Source organism: Pararge aegeria, chromosome 9, assembly GCF_905163445.1.
Source record: "Pararge aegeria chromosome 9, ilParAegt1.1, whole genome shotgun sequence".
NCBI lineage: Eukaryota > Metazoa > Arthropoda > Insecta > Lepidoptera > Nymphalidae > Pararge > Pararge aegeria.
This window is the reverse complement of record NC_053188.1, coordinates 7,815,872-7,839,589: the sequence shown is the minus strand read 5'-3', so window position 1 is coordinate 7,839,589 and position 23,718 is coordinate 7,815,872. Positions and strand designations below refer to the sequence as shown.

At 34.5% G+C, this 23,718-nt stretch overlaps 1 protein-coding gene across 8 annotated transcripts in view; it reads right to left on the bottom strand.

The window, feature by feature from the left end:
• Positions 1 to 23,718, bottom strand: part of LOC120626257 — a 141,742-nt gene that overhangs the window by 11,133 nt on the left and 106,891 nt on the right. For 3 of the 8 annotated variants that reach the window (XM_039893683.1, XM_039893685.1, XM_039893684.1), the window contains 12 exons: positions 22,909 to 23,007; positions 21,581 to 21,729; positions 21,189 to 21,255; positions 20,381 to 20,416; positions 19,359 to 19,581; positions 18,677 to 18,791; positions 18,356 to 18,388; positions 17,135 to 17,200; positions 14,810 to 14,904; positions 14,248 to 14,420; positions 8,358 to 8,417; positions 2,048 to 2,211 (listed from right to left, as the gene is read on the bottom strand). In XM_039893683.1, the coding sequence (XP_039749617.1) occupies positions 2,048 to 2,211; positions 8,358 to 8,417; positions 14,248 to 14,420; positions 14,810 to 14,904; positions 17,135 to 17,200; positions 18,356 to 18,388; positions 18,677 to 18,791; positions 19,359 to 19,581; positions 20,381 to 20,416; positions 21,189 to 21,255; positions 21,581 to 21,729; positions 22,909 to 23,007 (1,280 nt within the window). Of the gene's footprint in view, positions 1 to 2,047; positions 2,212 to 8,357; positions 8,418 to 8,695; positions 13,244 to 14,247; positions 14,421 to 14,809; positions 14,905 to 17,134; positions 17,201 to 18,355; positions 18,389 to 18,676; positions 18,792 to 19,358; positions 19,582 to 20,380; positions 20,417 to 21,188; positions 21,256 to 21,580; positions 21,730 to 22,908; positions 23,008 to 23,718 lie in introns of all 8 variants that reach the window. The other 5 variants (XM_039893687.1, XM_039893689.1, XM_039893690.1 and 2 more) reach the window with 4 other exon arrangements.

Sequence of the window (23,718 nt, the reverse complement as noted above, 5' to 3'; positions counted from 1 at the left end):
ACCTGTTAGAGATTGAAACTAACCAGTTGTACAGACACTTAACTGACAATATAGTTTTTTATTCGCAAGTTGTGGCAGTCTTTAAGTGGGTCTACAATATTATATTTATATGTTTTTTCACAACTCTTATAAACCTAAACAAAATTAGGTTTATAAGAGTTGTTGTTGTAAACTGTTGATTGTCCACTAAATAAATAAATAAATTTGTGTGCAATTGTGTTATATATGAAAATAGCAGAACTATTTCTGCCTCTCCTCTCTTGTACCCATCCTACATTATATTATGTGGAGTCGTCACAACACTTCTTCTACTTCAACTTACTTCTATCATTCGTCAACTCACTATACTCTCCTCTCCTTCTCATCTTCTTCCACACAGTCAATCCATCTTGTCCTTGATATTTCTCTCTCTGTCTACTGCTTTGTTATTTTACATATGTCTTACATTGTTCTGGTAACATAATAATAAATAAATAAATAAATATACTACGACAATACACACATCGCCATCTAGCCCCAAAGTAAGCGTAGCTTGTGTTATGGGTACTGAGATAGCTGATAATTATTTTTTTATGAATATAATACACATAAATACTTATAATATACAGATAAACACCCAGACACTGAAAAACATTCATGTACACACAAACACTCTCCAGTTGTGGGAATCGAACCCACGGCCTTGGACTCAGAAAGCAGGGTCGCTGCCCACTGCGCCACTCGGCCGTCGACAACATCATTTAAATATTTTTGTTTGACTTAATAAGTAGTTATTTCTGATAAAATTTCCTACACAAACTTCTATAGACGTTGAATCAGAAATGTTTTGAAAAAGTTTAATATTTCAAGTATGTAAAACTTTGAGTCTCATTATGCCTATACTGTGCCTATATAAACTCAAACTGCTTGATCTTTTTTTAAAACCTATAATTCAAATAGTTGGCTGAACTGAACTCTGGTTCACGTGCGGTCGTGAGGTTAACATCAGAATGCGATTATAGTGTCAGTCAAAGTTAACGGATAATAAGGGTTTAATTCCCGTCGGCTGCGCCACGCCACTGTAGTTTAATCAATATTAAAACCTTAGCTATACCTACGAGTATATAATAATATATACTTATGTCTAAATCTATAAAATTAAATAAAAGTTTAATTATTTTCTAAACAGCGTTATTTACAATGAAAGAAAAATATTCGATACCATCTATATTATCACATCTAATGTTTTTAAAGTATATAATAATAGTTTTATTGCACAATAATGTAATATTAAATATTAGGTGTTTTAGCTTTGGTAGCGGTTTTTTTTTTAATATTTTTATATGGTATTTGATAACATATGCGAGATATAGGCGTTTTGAAAGGTCTTGAGAAACGTTTCTATTACAGTAACAACGTGTCTAACGCAAGATTTTTGCTATGGGAAAATATGTAATATCATTTCAACGCGATTGCAACTATTTTAAGACGGCCAATTGACGCAGTGGCCCTGTGTTTTGAGTCAAAAAGTCGTGGGTTCGATTCCCCAACTGGAAATATCTGACATGAAAGTTTTCAGTGTCTGGCTGTTTATCCTTATATTATAAGTATTTTATATTTATATATACATATTGTTCATTTATGTTCATCAGTTATCTTAGTGCTATAACACAACCTACGCTTACTTTGGGGCTAGATGGGAATGTGTGTGTATGTGTGTATTCGGTAGCTAAGTTGGTGTGAGTTTAACACCAACTTAGCTATCGTTATCGAGTTTAAACCTAACTCAGCTTTAAATGATTTCGTAACGATAAAATATATTATAAATACAACTGCAAGAGAAATTTTATTAAGAAAAAAGACCAAGAAGTTATTCTATATAAATTTTATACCAGCTGAAAAGTAAATACATTTTAAGTCGGAGTTATGCCTGAACATACGATTGTTATTATGTTATTAAGATTTTTATGAAATTCTTCTGGAACCGTAAAATTTTTGCCCTAATAACTATCAGCCTGTCCTATGAATCGAAATTATGACTTCGTGATTAGTAGTCTTTGTTATGTACCTGTAAGTATTTATTCCGCCGTTGTTCTCTGTAGAGTCGTTTCATATGCTCGGCCTGTTGTATTGCAAGCTCCCGTTCCGGCACCAGCGGTAGGGGGTCATGACGCACCGGACACCTGTAGTGGATGTTCACATCGCTCTCCACGTACCGGCGGCTAGGAGATTCTATATAAACAGAAACGTAATTTAAAAAAAGAACACACGACTGCCAACCTCTGCAAGAATTTGAAAATGACGTCATACAGCCGCCATGTTGTTTTTTGAAGTGAAATCTTCTTTGGACGCGTTGAGCACTTTTTGGGTAAACAAAAGTCATGGAACTCGCGTCATAGTCACCGCGCGCTTTCCATTAGGAGCTATATGTAATATGTATACTATGTATATATGTACAAAGATATAGATTTAGACTTCCTATAATAATCCAATAACTCGACGATGCAATTCTCAAGGTCCACTTCTATTCCCCGCATGTTTATTTTTACATACAACTAGCTTTTGTCATAACGTATCGTAACGTTTAATAAGTATTCTAACGATACCTCTTTCTTATATATCCAAATCTGTTCTGGCATTCAAAAGTTAATATGATGATATGAACTGACGCAATTCTTGTTTGTAAAAGTTTTAATTAAATGTATGTAAGGATTAATATTCCATGCAGATTGAAAACTGTGCACAAAGTATTATTCCTAATTTGAAGTTGACAAAATAAGTAGTTTCTTGTGACTAGTGGACGGACGATGCCGAGGGGATTTGTCGCCATTTTTTCACGAAACTGGAAATATCGCATAATTCAACGCGTTGCTATTAAATAAATGATAGAACTTTTCGAAATATCGACAAACCTATTATCGTGGTACGTACCCGTTGAACTATAGTTAGTCGTCTTGCCATGTCTTACTCGTATGTTTACTGTACTCCAAGCGTAGAGAATAAAATAAATATGTAATAGGAAGCTAGTTAGGTAGGTATATGGAATTTTATACGTATCAGTGAAAGTTGTATAGCATCGGAAGTGGTTATGGCATTAATGTTGTAACGCTATCGATGGTAATATTTCGGGTAGGATTATGCGACGCGACGTAACGACACGTGACGAGTAGAACCGGTTCGAGAATCCCAACTTATAAATGTTATAAATGCGAAAGTGTGTTTGTTGGTTTGACCCTCTTTCACGCGGTGTACCTATTAATATTATTTGTGGCATAGAGTTAGTTTATGGGCCGAAAAGTAACATAGCTATTTGTCATGCCGGAAAAAATTACGGTGCCTATGGAATGGATCTAAAATTCTTTACAAACAGTTTAACTTGTGTTGATGACAATTGGTTTCTTAGATATCTTAAAGTAGTAGAGTTTGATGGGGTTATCATATGTATGGACGACCTCCTAGGCGCAGTGTCGAGCGGCTAGGGTTAGTATTGGGTTCGACCAACATCATCATCATCACAGCTCTACAGCCCTGGGTGGGCCTTGGCTTGGTCAAGCATATTTCTCCATTTGAGGCGGTCAGAAGCTGCTTCTTTCCAGCTTCGAACTCAGAACCCTCATATCCCTCTCAACTCCATCACTCCACCAACCCCTAGGTCGTCTTCGGCCTCTACGCCACTCCAAAGTGCCCTCCATCAACCTCTTTGGCGCTCTCGTGCTTTCCATGCGTTGCACATGTCCTGCCCATTGCATTCTTAACAGTTTGATAGTCTTAACGACATTCGGTTCGACCAACGGCAGGGGAAATTTGGGAATTTATAAAATGTTAGAGGCGCGTGTCGGGAAACGAATAGTATTAGAACAAATAAAACCACACTCTAAAGCAAACATAGAGGAAAATGAAAGCCCTTTTCTGTCACAAATTGCCCGTCCACTTTCACTTAATGGGCATTCGCGACACGCGCGTGTAAACACGTGTAAGCTACTATATGTACACACATAGGTTTGCACGTGTACATGTCGCATGTAAATGTAGAAATCAGGAATTTGGCAAAACCGTGGGGATATCACAAGTCTCGCGTAATGGAAAATCCTATGGGTCTTACAAATAAACGTGGTATATGTATGTATGTGAGAATAGTTATGGAGTGTTTTAACATCCTTTAACTGAGAACAAGCTTGACGTTTTGGCGCAGCGGTGAGGGTTGTGGTTTTAAGTTGGAGATCCCGGGTTCGGTTCCCAGAAGTGGTAATTTGGGAATTTATAAATTCTGTATTTTCTCTGGTCGTGTCAGGTGGGGTGGGCTTCGGCCGAGGCCGCTAAGCGATTTAGCGTTCCGGTTCGATGTCGCGTAGATACTAATTAGGGGCATGGTAATATAGCTACTATCTTAGACAGTCAAGATTTAGAGGAAAAAAAAAAGCTTTCGAATGTCAACGCGTCACCAAGCACTGAATAACTAAAATGCCTAAATAATATTGTTTGTTTCCTAAATAATGAACAAGGATCTCTAAATGGTGAAACAACTAGAACGTGTACGTGATAATCGAAATGAAACTTCACGGGCTTTAGAGGTACATTATGTACTGTCTCTGAGACTTATCTATGAAACCGAAAATAGGTAAACCGCCGCCACAGTTTTGACTGGAAGAAATCAGATGCAACAACTGATCAACTAAAATCAATTACGGATGTAATTCCCGGGTAATGTTATATAGAATGGTTGGAAACCTAAAGGAAATTATAATGATAGCGACAGACATAACGAAGACAGTAATAACTAACTTAGGTACTTAACATAAGGTTTTTATATCACGATTTACCTATTAGGAAATAGCAAGAATTATAACAGACTTTTCGTAGAGCTTTCTGATTTCATATAATTTTATATTTTTTGACAAATTATTAGTAAACAACGATTAATACAAAATTAGAGAAGTGGTAATAAAATGAAAACTTCTTGTACATAACGAAGTAAGTACGTGACTAAGGAAAGTGTAACTTTCGCGGCGAAACTCGAATTATCGACTTGATCAATTCATCAATTTATATGTATATAGCTGTGTAGCTGTATGTTTATAATTGATAAATAAAAAAGCAACATATATATATACGTATCTACTAAAGAATAGTGACAAGTAATCAAGTAATCTACTAAGAATAGTAAAAAAATATAAAAAAAGAATGTGAACTTATTTAACAGTACATACTAACCTATAAAATGCATATTGGTAACTTATTTTGAATTATTGTTTTACCTGCTTTGCCTACACCTTACCCTGCCTATAAGGTTTATAACGAAACGGCCGGCATTAATATTTGCTAAACTAATTTTATAAGTCACCGGTGTTCTGGTATGTCGTTACTAGTTACAACACATCCTGTTATTTCCTAATCATTCATTTATCACACGCATCAATGTAACTTTATAACCTTTTTCACTTTAAATCGATATTAACCTAAATTCCTACCTTACCTATTGCCTACATAAAAATATAACACACTATACTGAAATCCGTTATTATTGTTAAACTTGCCGTGATTGACGACGTTTATTCATTTGCTGAAATAAATACGACACTAGTGCATTCGAAGGATAAAAAAATTAAAACACCAATGCCAAAAAAGATTATTATAACATTTGAAAGTGGCGCCGTACAGCCGCTACATTGATTAATTGATTTAAAAAAATATATATAGGTACTAAGTGTCCCGCGGAAAGATGTACGGATTCTAACAATACTTGAAATCCCTTCAGGCATTTAGGAGTTATGATGGAATAAAGCAGCTTATAAATACACATGTTTATCGATCGTGTATCGTTTGAAATAAATAAAAATAAATCAATAAAATTATACTATTATTTTGGGCAGTCGATAAAAAGTTATCCCTGATCTGGCAATTAACGATAAGTTTCATTATTACGTTTTTTTAACTCTTAATTAATTTTTTTTGTTTATTTTGTCCTAAAAAATAACAAAATAACATACCATAGCTTGCCATTCTCTTGATTTGTTTAATTAAACCCATATTAAGGGTCCACTTAACTTAACGTTTAACTTTTTCCGCCACACGGAACACAGATCAGCCAGTCGGCCTGTCAACGTCGCGACGACTGTCTCCGTGCTATCAGTTGCACTTTCATCAGTATCTCCCGCCAAAAATTTACGCAGCCATTTCGCTCACATAGCTGTTTTGACCAAGTTTCTCAACTCATTTTTAAGCGAATTACACAACAACACAACTAGCCTCATTACATATTTCTCAATCAGTTTAACAAAAAATACCAAATATACGTAATAGACTGATCATTCTGTTAAGAACGTTTAGTACTTAAGTTACTTTAGTGATCTTCCATATTTCATCTTTAGCGGAAAGAGGAAATAAGCCATAATGACGATTGTTGCTAATTTATATTAAATTTTATTGAAATGAATGTTTCAAGGAAAGCGAAGCAAGGAAGCGTGTTGTGGATTTACTTTATATTTACTAAATATACGAGTATATTTTGTTATAAAATTAAATAGAATGTATTGCGTGTATCTGTTACCTTTTCACATCTAAAACTCGAAACTTGGCCGACCTTTATATAGAAAAGATAGGATATTATTTAAACCCCATTGTAAAACGAAGATTGCTTTAGCAGGCTGATCTAATAATGGGGACGAAAACTTAGATAGGCTAAATTAAATTATTACTTACTATAAGGTAAAGGTGCGTAAACATCCGGATATATATCTGTCCTATTAACCCATTCTGATAAATCATGGATCGTATGTCGATTATCTTGCAAATTACAATCATTATTAACAGGCTTCTTTCTCAGAGCCACGGTGGGCTTATAACCAGTGTCCTGCTTATATGTATAATCATGGCTTTTATTTATATTTGTAAGCGAAGAAGTACGTTCAGGTAAAGAGGTACTACTATACGAAGTACTAGAAAGTTTATGTTCATTTGATTGAACAATTTCGTTATGAACGCTACTAATATTCTTGACCGACGTTTCCAGAAGGTTATTCACATTTACACGTTTAGGGATATCAGGAGGTATAGAGTCTAGATTTTTATCAACTTTCATGTTTTCTTCGTATGATTCTATACATATTTCAGGCATAAAATTGCTGGTAGAGTTTTCTAAAAGCTTATTGAATTTATAATCATCTGTCAATGTTACAGGATCATTAAAAATGGATGTAATTTTATCAACATTTTGTTCATTATGAGTACTTGCCCAAGAAGCAATAATTTCATTTCTGTTTTCATTGGATATGTTACTTTTTATACTGTCCGAATCACTTTTAGACATGGACTCGTTGGGACTATTTTCTTTAGAAAAGTAAGCACTATCATCTTTTTCTACAATTGGTTCTTCACTTTCATCAAAAAATATATTTTTCTTTACATATTTATTCAAAGCTTTTAGTGATCTCGTCATTGATTCCGATAAGGGAACATCTTGTAACTGTATATCGTCATCGTAGGGATGTGTCTCAGAGGCAACACTTACACTACTTTTCCTGGTTTCACTTTTATACTTTTTGTTCATTTTAGATTATCCACAATGCAGCAGTAAACATAAATTCCTAACGGTTCGAACAAAACTGAACAAGTGATAAGACGGATAGGTTATCTGTGAGTCACTATGATAAAATTTGTTGATAATAACCCATTCTATTCGTTTTCATACGCCACAAAACCGCTTTTACAATCAACAACACAAAGCTAAATAACAACTTATAGCACTCACAAACAGCGTTTCCGAGCACAAGAGCGTAAGACACTATTTACAATCGGATAAAAACTGTTCAGACTGGTTTCGGCTCAGTCAAATTGTATGACGTAAACATCTCGTCGACCTTAAAAAATCACAAAAAGTTTTCAAGTATTTATAATACGCAATTAATATATTGAATTCACTTTTCCAAAGACCACGTACGTTTTCGACGCGGCAGTTAGATAAATAAGGTTCCGATTGTTTTCAACAAAGGCCATTGTTCATTTTTTATAAGGTCTGGTGATATTAATGCATCATGTTGTAGATCTATTTACTCTCAAGCAAAAATTTCAGGTTTCCACGCAATTTGAACAGTGTTATGTTTAAAGGAAGTATATAACACAAAATATTAGATTACTCGTCAAATGTTATTAGGTATTAAAATTTTGGAATTACAAACTTTTTAAATTGGGGACTAAAGAAAAAAAACTGTTGTCATAAATTATGAAAACTTTCCAAAAGATCTTCGGAGCTGCATAAAAGAGCAACTAGCCGTTAAAAGGGGCTTTTCGGGATTTATACAGGGTCTTTTTATATTTAATTTGAACTTGAGAACTGATAATTCCAAAAGTACTTCAAGCCGGTCCAACAAAAAAAAACTTGCCTGAATCTGAGAAGCTGCCGTGAGATGCACGTCGCGGTGGTTCTGGTGCGGTGTCGTTTTCTACCAGGATACAATAAAACAAGATAGTAAAGAACTAAAAACACTAAATATTATGTGCAATAACAAAAAAGAAAGAAAGATTGATAACGAAAAAGCGAGAGAATTTTATAAATCTTAATTGCGTTCAATCTCTCTGAAGGAGCAAAACAAAAATAGTTAAACTAAGGAAATATTTAAATTACGAATTTCAATCAATCTTATTAGAGAATGAAAAACAAGAAGGTACTTAACTCCAAGACTAAACATAGGTCTATTTTAAATTATTGAAAAATATTAACCTTGGAATGTAACTGTGTGTCGCGATGGCGTGATATAGGGCGCTAGACGGCGGGGCCACGACGCCGGCGGAGGCCGGGGTGGTGTACGCGGGGGTTCATAGCGGCTGGCTGGACGATGGGCCAACGGATTGAAGGCTTGCTTTGCTAATGGTTCGTTTTTAAGAATAGAATTAAGTTTAACGGATTCTCTAGTCGCTGTTTTGATATTTTTCTTTTTATCAGCTGTCCGTCCGCGTACCAAAGTGGTCGTGTCAGTTATTGATCGGTAATTATCTTCCGGTTTCGGGTATCGGTGAGCGATCCATGGCCCCGTTAGGTACGACTCTACATCGTGAAGATCACTTACATCTGGAGCAGATGTATAGATCTCACCAAGTAGAGACATCGCTTCGAATCTGCGCCGAATACGTTCTACTTCTCCCGGTCGACATTCTAGGGCTTCTTCTGCTGAATGAGATCTTGTGGTATTACGTTTGCGAAGTGCAGCAAGTTTTGATATAACATCGATATGCGGCATAAAACGATTACTTGGACGAAGTGGCATGCGTGCCACTGGTAATAAGGCTCTACATTTTCCACGGCGTGTGGCCCTTTCAGCCAAGGGCCAAATATTTTTTATGTCGTTCCGAATAATCTCTGGATCGCTTCGGTATCGTCGTAATACTGCGCCGGCTGCAGAGGGTGAATCGAAGCGTCGTGCAAGGCGGCGCACTTCCCCTTCACGTGCCAGTTTAAGGTAAGTACGCCAGTAACGCTCCGGATCGGGGGACGGGCTTCGACTACGCCAGATTGTCTCGTCACTGGAAAATCGTAGCGTGTCAGGCGTTCTTCGATCGCTCACGTATACTTCTGAACGGGGCGAAGGCGATCTTGAATGTAGGTCAGCCTTCAAGGGAAGGGACAAAAACTTATTTTTTTCACTTTCACCAAAAAATTCTTTGATATTTGTGCACGATTGAGATTGAAAAATTTGATTGTTTTGTACATTACTGTCTTTCGTATCAGCAAGTGTGTGCGTCATTTTATTTTCATCTGAATTATCTCGTGCGTGATATATATTTTTCGGTTGATTTATTACGTTTTTAACTGATTCAAAATAATCTACTTTCTTTTGTACTTCTTTTTTAGGCTCTTTATATATTACTGTAATACCTGATATATCTGAACTTCCAGTTTCGGTTTCACTAGCTGATGATTGGTTCAATATTTCATTTTTTTGTGCTGAATAAATTAAATGCCTGTTTTTATCATCTGAGGGACGTGTTGTATTTATTTCAGAATACTTTTTTATATTCATATCCTTGTTTTCTTCTCTTTTTTCACTGACTTCCACATGTTTCACGCTATCATCAAACTCCTGCTTAAGTTGCGCTGTATCGAATTTATTAATTCGATTTAAAACTTCCTTACTAAGAGATTGAGAAATTCTTTTCTTCTCGTTTTCAGAAAGTGACATTTGCATTTTATTAACATTATTTTTTAATTCTTTTTCAGAGGCTAATGGATAACTTATAGCTGCAATTGATTTAGATTTATTTAGTTCAATTTCAATATCTTTGGACCTTGGCGTAACTAAAGAACTGCACCTGACGTGAAGCATGGGGCTCTTATTGGTTTTTGGGTCTTTTACGTCGATGGTATAGTTATCATTTTCCTTATTTGATTTAGATTCAATTTCTTTACTGTATATTGCATTTAGTTGGTTTTTAAGTGCATTTACTTGATCCATTGAAAGACTGCTCCATAAACGATTTCCAAGGCCAATTTTTTTTCTTAAATCTGTCAAGGAATCTGCTTGCGGGCTAGTTTTAGGCTTTTCAGGATTAAGGAATTTATTCTTTTTAATTTTATTATTTGTATTTATAGTAAAGGCTGTTTCAGCAACGCTTGTTCCCCGCCAAAGAGGTTTGTACCTATCTTTACATTGGGAACGATCCGTTTCAGAATCTTCGTTTAAAGTTTTTTGTTGTAACTCTTCTTTTAAATCTTCTACAGATTTTTCTTTTACTCTTAATCCTCTTTCTCTATTATAATCCCATCTAAAATCATTTACATCTCGAGGATAAAATAGTATATCATTTTCGTTTTGTGCTTTCTTAAGTTTTGAGTATAAATTATTAAGCTCTTCTTCTGCTCTTTCTATTGTGCGAATTTTTTTCCAACGGTCAAAATCAATGATTTCTTCATCTTTTTTTCGGTAACAAAGATTTCGGCTAGATGTAGCTTTTTCTAGTTCTGCCACTCTCTCTAAATATGCATAGTAGCGATTAAGTTCTCGAAACCGTTCAGATCTTTTTTTTAAATTTTTGGCGTCACGAATGTATTCGTCGTAATCAGGATCATTTTCATAAATATTTGAATCACTATTAGCCCTTGAAGGTATTTTATTTTTTGTATCTAAATTTTTAACGTTATCAGCACTTTGTGTTCGGAACTCTTTCTTGATTGTTTCGAGCTTTGTTAGTGTTCTAGCATTATGTATACGACGATAAGATGGAGATCGTATTGAAATCGGTGACGTTGATTTACTTCTACTAACAGATTTTTCCTTACCAACTTTAGGTGAAATAGGTCTTGAAGTTTGGGAGAAAAATATTGTGCCTTGGCTGTCCGTAATACGGCTATTTTTAAGCGATAAATAATCAATATCACTTATTTCTGAAGGAGATATTGATCGTACTGAGTCAGAAAAAAAGATTCGTGAGGGTGAATATGGTTTGTGTTTTAAACTAATGCGCTTTTCATTACAAGATGATGATTTCACCGCTTTTGGAACAGGTTGAAGAAAAATAAATTTGTTTGGTGATGTAAACTTGACCGGTGACGGGCCTCTTGTAAGTGCTTCTGGTTTCTTGTAAAATATTACGGTTGGTGATACTGGTCTAGAGGTTTGTGAAAAATATAGTTTGTTAGCTGGTGGTTCACTTTTGCTTCTAACTGTCGCTAGAGATGATGCTGATCCAAATTCACTATTGTATTTTGATAAACTGTCAAATTTGCGTATTTTTCCATCCATTTTACCAGGCCAAGAAATTGATCTACTATTTTGAACATGTAGAGGACTTGGTTGTCTATCCCACATTTTAAACCGCGAAAGAGAAACTGGTTTACGATGTATCAAATAGGAGTTTAAAGAAGTTGGATATGTAAAACTATTTTCTGGTAAGGATTGAAACATTTTTGCCTTTTGGAGAACTGAGCTTATTGAATCGGCAGGTATACTATTTTTGGCTGTACTAGAATGATTTCTTAAGAATAGATGTTGAAAGAACGAGTCTGAAACAATAGCATCATGTGCTTTCTTAATGTCTTTCGAATCCTTTTTTTTCAGAACTTTAGTTTGACTTTTGTGTGTATTACCGTCTAAAATATCTCCAAATTGATTGCCACCTGCTGAATTGTTGGGCATATCTTTTTGGCAATTTTTATTAGTATTTTTATTCTTGAGTCCTTTTTTAGAATTTTTATTTAAGTCCTTTATTTTTTTGGCCGGGGTTTCATGGTACTGTACACTTTGGGGTCTTATCAAAATAGTTTCTAAAGATTTTTTCTTTTTTAAGTTTGCTACTGTAGCCATTTTAACTTGATTAGACTTTTTTAATATTGGCGTTATTTGAGAAGATGATTTAGACATGTTGAACATTCCTTGTAAAGAACTAGATTTTGTGGTCCTACTCGAGAAATCTGATTTCGATAAGCATGGAGTAGATTTTGCTTGAAGGTTCGAGATCTTAATTTTCTGAATTTTTTCTGAAGTTCGTATCATATCTCTGCTTTTATGTGTCACAACGGGTCCAACAGATCTTGTATTTAGGGGCTTTAATGTAGCAGCTCTCGATGAGGTATCACCATGTCTTACCAAACTTTTAGGTTTTATTTTAGAAAGATCGATGCGTTCATTTCTCTTCTGTGAACCCCAAAGCTTGTCTAATGATGTTATTCTGTCTAATATATTTGTTATAGGTGTTTTTCGACCTGCACCGCCTTCCAATACTATAGAAGAAGATTCTCCATGCCTACGACTTGTGTTAGGATAATTTATTGGTAAAATAGTTCTCCTCGGCGTACTGAAACTACTAGTTCCAATTTGTTTGCTGTTATTTAGTGTTTTTTGTTTCGTATTTACTGCACCACTTGTGATTTTATGCCTATTTAGGGCTGGTGGTGCAGATGTTGATTCAATTCTCTTTGTACTTGAATTCTTCTTTATTATTAAATGAGTGTTTTCTCTGTTTAGTTTATTCGAAATTTTATCTTTGAGATATTCTACATTTGATTTTTCGATTAAAAATCGTTTGGATGATGGTGAAGCGGGCCTAGTGGATGTTATAAATTGTAGCGTTCGACTGTTCTTAGAAGATATTCTTCTAGGAGGTATCGGTGGATGATCAGTCATTCTCTGATTAAGCTTAAAATATTCTTCTTCATGGTCATTCATAATGCTAGTTACAGGATAGCATATAACTTCGTGCATTTGCGGCGTTTTTTTATGAACTCGTATCTTCGTCAGAGTTGATGATATCGGAATGTATTCGATTTCTGATTCGTCTGTGGAATTCCAATCATTGTTCTTTCATAAAATCTTCTGGAATTTCGTTAGACGTGAGTAAATCGTGACAATTGTGCTCCTGTTGTAAATAAACTAGTGTAAAGCATTGGTATCTATACGTGTAACAAACGTGTCGCATAAAAGTACTGTGGATCAATTTAAAAGTTCTCTTCAACGTGTTTGTTTAATTTTGGAGTCTACTGTACACATGCATGCGTGGCCTTTTACCTTTTTCTGCAGCAATTTACGCCGTTCCAGCACCTTGGTTATTGATATTATTATAAAGAGACATGCATAATAGAATATGTAATGACTTACCTGATGTGATTGACGATAATAACTAACGTGAGCGTGGTTAGAGAGCTACACAATGTCATTATATTGCGACCTTGTATTACAATGGTTGGAACGGTAAATAACATCAGTTACAATTCACATATTATTGTCTGATGCATTTACAAATTTATTTATTTTTTAAAGATCAGAAAGATTATTTCCATCGTATAAAGATTTTAAAGGTATTCTTCTAAAAATGTTATTAATTATCTTCTCTTAGTTATTTTAGAGCAAAATACTCGAATAAGTTTTAGAAATACACCAACACCATAAAATACATTCATGCTTTAGCCCAACTTAGTACGCGATTTATTAATTAAAATTTAGTATGCATTCACTACTACATTTCATTTTTTATAATACGAGTAGAACATCCCAATCAGAAAAGTACTCAAATCAATTAATATATTAAAGTTCTTTTTCTTAAAAAAATTATGATTTTATAATGTAAGTACTGAATTATCTTTAACTAACTTTTGCGGTTTAATAGAACTGATTCAAGAACCATGGTAATTGAAAAAATTCAATGAATATAATGATTAAAAGGTAGGGTTTTTATTTAATCAAAACCAGCTTCTTTATTAAGCAGTAAACGTACATTTGAATAGGGAATAGGGAATTAAAAATAGCAGAAGCCGATTTTATTCGCAGGGCTATTAATAAATACCTTGTCGTGGTGGAGCTGGGGAGCGGAAACCCCTGAGGGGTGGTTCGCCGCCGGCCTGCAGGTCCCTGTAGGCCGCGCGCCTTTCCGCCGGCGAAAGTGGCCCCTCTGTGCCGTCATCCCGACGTCGGAAAACTAGCGTTGAATCTGATTCGTAGCCGGATTCTTTTAAAGCCCTACGCAATCAAAAATGAACAGAGTAAGTAGAATAGTATATGATGAAGAATTTGTCACCTAGCAGCATATTTATTGAATCCCAGCACGCACCTCTAACTTTATAGTTATGTGCGTTTTAAGCAATTAAAATATCAATTGCTTCAACGGTGAAGGAACACTCGTGAGAAAACTGTCAGTCCACCAATCTGCACTAGGCCCTTTAGGAGTATGGCTTAAATTTGTTCTACTTTCTGATTACTTTAAGCCGCTGCATTGTTCGACTTTTTACGCACCTTATCGCTTCAATATTGAGTTAACTTACTTTTCTACATATTTAAAAGGCAGTGCGTAAATGGAATTAGGGAGGAAAGTAGTTTAAAACAAATCGTAATTCTATTTCATTACTAACCTTGCCATATTCGATTTTGATAGAATTGCAGACGTAATGTCCTTCTTTTCCTTGGGCGACGCCTGAGATTGTGACAGTGCATTTGATTCATTTTGCTGTAAAGTATAAAAATATTAATATTTGTGTTTTTTAAAAATATATTTATAGATATTTAGTAAGTTTCGACGATAAGCAAGGCTAATTGGAAAAGGGGTATTATAGTAGGTATTATTGATAATGAAAAACTGGTGCGACAACTTTTTCTGCGATTAATTCTTATAGAGTAATTACTTTATTTAGGTGTTTGATTATAATCTACATTCTCAGAATTAAGAACGTATTTAACCCTTATACAGCTTTTATTGCATGCAGTGCATTGTGCCAAAAAAAAGTGAAAACGCCCGCGAACGCCTCATTTCACATCCATGGAATATTGCTAGCTCACAAACTTTTCTCATCGTCCCTATTTTATCGTAAACGTTTAGAATATTAGAGGTTAAATAATTACTGTCAACTGCTAAATGGAATAAAGTACTAACCACCTGTTCCGGAAAAACTACTAAAGTAGTGTGATACTTAAATATTAGTCGTGTACACGGTTTCTGTGTGTTCTTTATTCTGTGTCTGTGTATATAACATATCTTAATAACTCTCGTGACGGGAGATTTTATTGTAATCATCTCTACGCTAGTCAGACGGTTGGTAATAACAGTAGGTTGTGGTAGTAGCACAAAGGACGCAGCTGTCAGTTCTCCGTGATATTCCCTTATTATTTTATGATAGTTGATGAAAACCGTAATATCAGCAGTATTAATATTTAACGTCAATCTACTGACACAAATGTGTGTGTGTCTGTGATGTCAAATTATTATTATGTAGTATACATTTGACATTTTTATGTGTAAACCTGTTTTAATTTCTAATTATTTATCTAAATTGAATATAAGTGATATTTTTAAACAGTGTTATCCTACCCCGACTCCAATTTTCCTTGTAAATTTATTAGAGACTTAATATAATACATTATTAACCATAGAAAGACATAAAATGTAAACAATCAGTTTTTGAAAAAAAAAAAATATAATTAAGTTGATATGTAAAAAAACATTAATAAATACTTATAAGACACATGCTCTAAAGTACAGACACTTAAAACAAGAATGCGTTAAAAATATATTGCAACAAGATTAGATAAATTACTTATAATTATAAAAAAATGTCCGACGCACCCAACCTTGTTGTCACTACAGTAAAATCGGTGCTCAAACCTTTGTCTCGCGTTTTCAAATTTGAAACAATCTTGCGTCAAGCGCATGCATTAGAGTAATGCAAAGACAAATGCAGTTACGATAAATGAATATGCATAGTTAGATAACAGCCAAAACAATTGAAGAAAATGTGTACGAAGCCTTAAAGATTACGTAAATAAAATCGCTTTTGTCCTACTTTTTTCTGCTATTAAAGTAACCGCTAAGTGAATAGACATTAGATAATATTACATAACTTAAGACATTTTATACTTGTAATATAATTTTAGTGTTATTGGGTCACTTTAAGCTATTTTCTGTTTTCTCTTTATTTTGATATTATTTATTAATTGTATGCGACATAGTCATCTATTTAAAATAAATTATGGTTGATTAATATATGTATGGTTGATTCGTTAGTAGTTCGGTTATATTTACCGAAAAAACAGCAGACCATGATCTGGAGTAAACTTATCTACATTATTGGTAAGTATTCCTAGTAGAAATTATAAATCAAAAAATAATATTAAACAATATTATGACCGTAGGATTTGTTATACAAAAATTGATAACAAAATCGAGATTATGAAGTCCATGCTAACTAATTAATATCCAATCATGCGACACAATATTTTACACAGGAACTCGTTAAATTATGAAAGCGATTTTGCTGCTTATGAAATATTATATTTTATCGATAAAACATAATATTAATTAACTCTCGAAGGTAATGGCCAATCTAATACAAATTCTTCAGTTGAAAGATTGTATTTAATAGTGCTTTCTTTATCTGCAGGGAAAGTTGGAAAAGGATAGCAATACTCAACTTCAGGCATCTGAAGATTTTTCATTAGATTGATTAATAATTCGGGCGTTAATCTATAGGTTAATTATTGAGATTAGTAAATGTGAAAGTTAATTTTAATAATTGTTTAAAGTATATTAATAAAGCAGGCGCATCCGTGTCTACCGCAAGACACACATGTGTCTGAGCACCGTTCAGCAAATTCGCTTGAGTCATCCAGATCCATTGTTTTATATTACAACGATTTCTAACATGGAAGGCGCCACAACATGCAAACATGTTAAGGAACCTTACACTCTTCTGTATAGCACGAGCGAGCAATGTGGAGTAGGGAGGCAGAGGGGAGTTGTCGTCTAGCCACTGTTAGTGCCCGCGCCGCAGCGATGTGAATATTACATTACAATATATCAGTGATATGTGATAGACATCGATGTGTCTGGGCCTATAGCAAATAGAATGTGTCTAACTAGCTACTTCATGACCTTGTCCCGTTTTGCCAGTCAAGTATAATGTGACGTGACTTTATACAAGAACTCTAAAGTACACCACAAATTATGACTAAGACTGGAGTTCTTCTGCTAAAGGCATACTATATCCCAGATAGATCACTTAATTATATTTAACCACTGTTTGCACGTTTTAGGTATTATTTTTTTTATTTTCGTTAAATAAAGGCCCAAATACATCGACGGTTTTCACTTGTTATAGAAAATCTCAATTTTAAACTCCTTTTTAATGCTAGTATAGATTTTTATTAAATACGTGGTTTGATTGTTCTAAAATCTTTCCTACGTATGTCATGATATTATATCATCCGACGGACTAGAAAACTTGGTTTAAAATTGAGATTCAATAGAGGCAGTGATATTAAGGATTTACTTTCTTGCATTTCAACTCTTTGTATAATGGTAGATCCAGACTGAGTAACTCGAATAATTAAATTTATATATGTACTTCTTAATGATAACATTAAAATGTCACAATTGGGTATATTCAGCCTGTCTCTGCCTGGTTATTTTCGTGATCGTCAAGCATAGAGAATTATTTTTTATTGACAGTATAGAAGCAATAGTCATCTCATTAAAAAAATGTTATTTATTGATTTTTATATCCGACTACGATGAATGAACACCATGTGTCCAGTGTCACTTGGCAGTTTTAACTTTAACTTACGCTGCATTTATTCTGCATATTATTTATCTGCTAGTTTAGCAAAATTAGTTTACAGAAACTAACCTATAAAGTATTTAGGCAAAGTTAAAACGATTCCACCTTTAAACTAAACTTGACGTCAAACTATAACATAAATCAGTGTTTTTATAACATAAAAACGAATGTTTTGATTCCCCTTGAGATAATTTGATATAATCAAATAGGCGTAGTCGGATACTTCTTAGTTTATTATCACTTTTTATCAACTGAAATAATAAAGCCAATTTTAGACACACAATGGACAAAGGAAAGTGTTACAATAGTTATCACATATACACAGATAAAAAATGAAAGAATTCGTACCCCGTCAAATATGTCCATGACCTCGTCCCACCACTAGAAAAAAAAACATATACAATTTTGTGGTATACTAACTATATGACGCATTCTTTAGGCTGTTAGTTTATTCTACTTTTAACCAGTGATGGGTATGAAATGATTTATAATGTTGATGGTACCTTGTTCCCGTAAAGCTAGGCGTATACAACGGACTTCGCAACGCAACCGAAAATTCAGCGACGATCAAGTGTCCATAATGCGAGTACGATTTATGGTATTGATTAATTGCGTTTCGTTATATTGCGTTGTTTATAATCATAATTAAAGTGTAGCTATAAGTGATACCTGTTTGGCTTCCTTATCAATAACAGAGGATCTTCCAGGGACATAGTTTTCTATCCTTCCAGGCTGGTTTTTGTAAACTTCCTGTCTGGCTCGCGCTGACGCTAATGTACTATATCTGAAAGGTATGCTTCATGTTGTATATCTGTTTGAATTTTTACTGTTATCATACGACAACAGTAACAATTCCAATCAAGGTACTATTTTTTTTTATGTTCTAAAACAGCGGTTATATATAACGATATGATGACCAATTTGACGGCCGATTGGCGCAGTGGGCAGTGACCCAGTGCTTTCTGATTGGGTTCGATTCCCACAACTGGAAATTTTGAGTGTGATGAACGTTTTTCAGTGTACTTATAATATAAATATAAACACCCAGTTTATATTTACATTAGAAGTATTTATTGTATATTATTTATAAAAATATTCACCAGTCATCTTAGTACGCATAACACAAGCTACGCTTACTTTAGGGCTAGTTGGCTATGTGTGTATTGCCGTAGTATATTTATTTATTATATTTATTTATATTTACGCACGCTGGGATAACGCCTGAGAGAAACGTGGGGTTCTAGAGTAAATCATGAGTATAGCGTGGGTTTTACATAGCCACAGTGTAGAATCCTGACTTTAAAAAATATTTTTAAACTGAAGAGTCTAGAAAACAATAAAGAAAACTAACTTATTATTTGGTAGGTACGCTGGCACGTCATCATGCCTTCTATCTTCTTGTACGGACGCCGTTCTTCGTCTAGGACCGCTAGTTACGTCGCTGTCGTACGCATCACTCCACGTGCTTGACGCCAGCCTATTGAGACCTCCTTCCGGTTCACTGAGGTACCCCGAGCGGGGGTCAAAGTATGCATACTGCGATCGGTTACTGCTAGGCCTTTGTAATGTTTCTCCTAAAAAATATTATGCTAAATTAATACTTTTAAACAACGTACAATTTAAGGGTTATTATTAATGTTAGTACTCAAGACAAAGAAAATATGTTATGAGGAATATTTCTTAAAATAATATAGGAATATGATTAATAAAACAATTTTTTTATGACAGCTTTTGCCTAAGTTCCTACTTTACAATTAGCTTTCTATGTCGAACATTGTTTCTAATTTACATGGTCATATTTTAAAATCATGTTATAAAAAACTAGTTATGTAAATATTTACTGGAACAATAATGTATTACTAAATATATAGAAGATGATGTTATATAGTAATTGTTATAATGGTTAGAAATATTAATAAAATTTATAATACTGATTATTTGTGTATTGTGCAAAAATATATAATTATAAGAAAGTGAGAATTATGATTATATACCAACATATTATATCACACGAATGCTTGAGTTTACTCAAGCATTTAAAAACTAAAAGTTAACTAACAATTTTGTAACTGTATATTTTTGAATAAAATAAGTTTTTAAGTTAAACAAACATTTGTTATGGTGATGATTGTAACGGTATATTGGAAAGACGAAAAGATCAAGAAAAATTTTAAAAACGGAACATTTGCAACGATTCATGGGCAGCGAATAAATTGAAGCGGTTGCAGGTTGCGTTGAACTTGAAAAAAATAATCAAAAATTAACAAAAATGGCATTTTTGTCTTTCATGTTAAAATACTGGTAGTTAATAAATATTATGGGGTGAATCAGCAAACATTGCGCGGAAAAATTTGGAAAATAAACTATAATCACCTCGACGATTTTTGTATCGAATTGTCACATAATCCTCTGAAAAAAAAATGTATAGAACTTTTGTTTAATTATGTAAATAAAAATATATAATAATAGAAAATTATAGTAAACTATCGTAAAGCAGCAAAAGCGCAAGGGCCGCGAGAGTTTCACGCCACTCATAATTATCTTCTGTAGCCTGAGTAAAAGTTTTGTCGTTTTCGAGTATCAAACTCGGTACTGGCAAAGTAAAATGGATACTAATAATACCTAATGTGACATTTCTCAAAAAGTAGTTGATATTGATTGTAATATGAAAACAAAATATTAGATATTAGATTTTCATATTAAAATCAATCAAAGGCGTCAATATTCAATATGAAATTGAACAAAAGACACGAAAGTGTTTTCTGGAAAGAAAAGCACCGCCAAAGTTAACCTAGGTTAACTTTGGCATTATATTATGAAAATTAAGCTTAATTTGCTATACTCCGAGAAAAGCAGGAGAATATTTTTGGTGTAATTTATAATTTCTCCAATCCTTATACTCCACACCAAAGCCAAACAGATCTTCGGCAATGAACCCGTTGTTGTGGCAATGCACGTTTCGCTCCGAAACCAGAGCATCCTCAGGAGATGTTGACTTTGCAAAGAATGATTGTTAAACGATTATTTATGGAATTCCGCAAAGTAACGCCTGCTTCTATTCAAACTTTGGCGTTTTTAACGTATAGCGTGCATTTTTGCTCTTATGCCCTTGCAACTTGTGCAGTAGTCTGTGATAAAGTAAAAAATAGCATAACACAGACGAAGTATTGTTCAAACTAACCATCATATTTGTTTTTGTGAATCGTGTCGTACATTTTTTTGTACCACTTCGAGGGGTCCTTTACTTCCTGTGAACAATTTAAGGTTAAATCAGTAAAATTCTTTTAAAATAGGTAAATATTAATGAAAAACACTGTAAGATTATAAAAGGAACACTAAGATTTCAATCATGTATCTAGATTTCAGTTTTGTGTCACTCCAGTGAGGGTAATAAAAGATAAGGTGCATGCTGGGTATCGAACTCTGTCACACCGAAAAGAAGGTCTAAGCTCTAACCACTAGGCTATCACGCTTTCATATCTTTTATATTACCAAATACTCGCATTATAATATTTATTTACACAAGATATATATATAAATATAGATAAAAATACTGAGCTAAAGCCCACTTACGGATCTGAGTGTCACAGGCATGCCGTCTTTTGTTGTAGGTCCAATTCCTTCAATCTTTTTCTTTGCTTCCGTCATCCTATGACTGCTCCTCTCAAAATCACTCCTCTCAGCTTCACTTTCACTGGCGTAATCTTTACGTAATGCATGCACTGGAAAAATAAGGTTTTTATATTAACAATAATGATCAAAATTATTGTTGCCCGCAACATAGAACGCGTTTGTTTATAATTGTAAAAAATCATGCCGCAAAACCTCAACCTTTTGTTAACGCGAGCCAATTTCACAAGTAGGTATGCAAACTATATCGATGCAAAATTTCGTCAGGATCGGTATGGCTGTAAGTTCGTGAAAAGGTAACAAAGACTTCTTCTTAAAGTCCACGGTGATGATTTTGGGGTGCTTTTTCGGAATAAAAAGTATCATATATCCTGGTTGTACCAAATTTCATAAAGATTAGTGCAACAGTTGAGCCAAGCTTAAGTGACTTGGTAATCAAAAACAAACAAACACATTTTCACATTTTTAGTATTAGGACAGATTCTCAATGCCCAGCAGTGGGATAGTATTATAGTCTAGTCTTATATTAAAACAGTGTGAAGATCATTCGCCCTGTGTCCATCAACCTGAGGCGTACGTGTCAAGCCCAATGCGTCTGTATTACACTGGTAACCACGTCCTGAATAACCAGTTAGCAAATCAAGAACACAAGCAACACAAGACAGTTGAATGTGGAAATCTACAAGAATGAAAAGCAGTGGATGTCCGTTAGTCAAAATAAGCATAACGATATTGTTTAATAGAGTCCATCAATACTAACTTATGAATATTATAAATGAAACTGATCTTTTTTTCACCATACGACCGACCTCAATGAAATTTTGCACAGAGATTACTTGAATCCTGCTAGCATTCGCACAACCAGAGAGTTATGTCTACCGGTTGTATCGTCTATGTTTATAGAAAAATACGAGTAAGTTAGGGAAACAGGTAATTATCTCGTGGCTCGCATGCTGGCTCTACTGGAGTCGAAGATAGTACTTTATATTACCGCAGCAGGTCTGTCTTGGTGCAATAGTACACGCAAAGAGAAATTTGGGTAGACCGAGCTCCGCTTTAAAAACTGCGCCAAGAGGAATATGGTTGACTTTCATATTAATCATAAAGATTGGGAGAAACTCGTGACCGACGCGAGATAGAGCGGTTGTTTAGGAGAAGGGTATGGATTTCACGATACCGTATGGTTTATGTCTCTGAGACAATGTTTGAATGGACAACGAGCCCTGATGATGACTCGGTATAAAACTTATAATTAAAATTGGAAATATTACCAGCGTCGGTTCTAGGAGGTGATGGGCGATCACGTGCTAGGCGATGATTCTCCTCCCTGGGCGATTGGATGTTGCTCTGAGCGCGCGAAATCTGCCCTTCTGAAAAGATACAAAGAAGGACTCGTTTAACATTTTTTTTACAATAGCATTTTACAAATAATCTTGAATTCGTGTCGTGTGGTAGATCAGAATACAGCTCTGGCGTCATCCGCCAGAGCTGTATTGCTGCCCAGCCTCTGGGTGACTAAGGGAATCACCTAACAGAGATCGGGCAGCAGCGTTCTCTGTGCTACTACTACCAACTACTAGGAACACCAACCCGTTTGCCCAGCTTGGTGACTATGAGCAAAACCTCCCATTGGAAGAGTCCTTTGGTCCAGCAGTGGACTGCTATAGGCTTTTTAATGTTGAAAAGGAGCAACTGCTGTTTAGTGCTCTATGCCTGGTGCACTTTGGTAGAGTCACAAACAGACAGACTTGACCCTTGCAAGTTGCTAATAGAGCAAACACACTTGAAATAAATGAATTTTGTACATTTTAGTAATACATGTAAAATTTTTATTTTTCTAATTTTGTAAGCATAATGTACTTATGGTCTCCCAGCGATAGCTAATTTACACAAGATGATTTTGTACCGTTTGTGCGTTATGCGTAAGCTGATATTTGAGACTATGATTTGAAAAGATAATAATTAGACTATACTTTATTGTATTTTGTATAAGTTATGATTGCTTCTGGCAAATAAACAAAAATTCGTAGAGTGTAAATTCTTCTTGGCAATCTTTACTATAATATAACTAAGGTTTCATT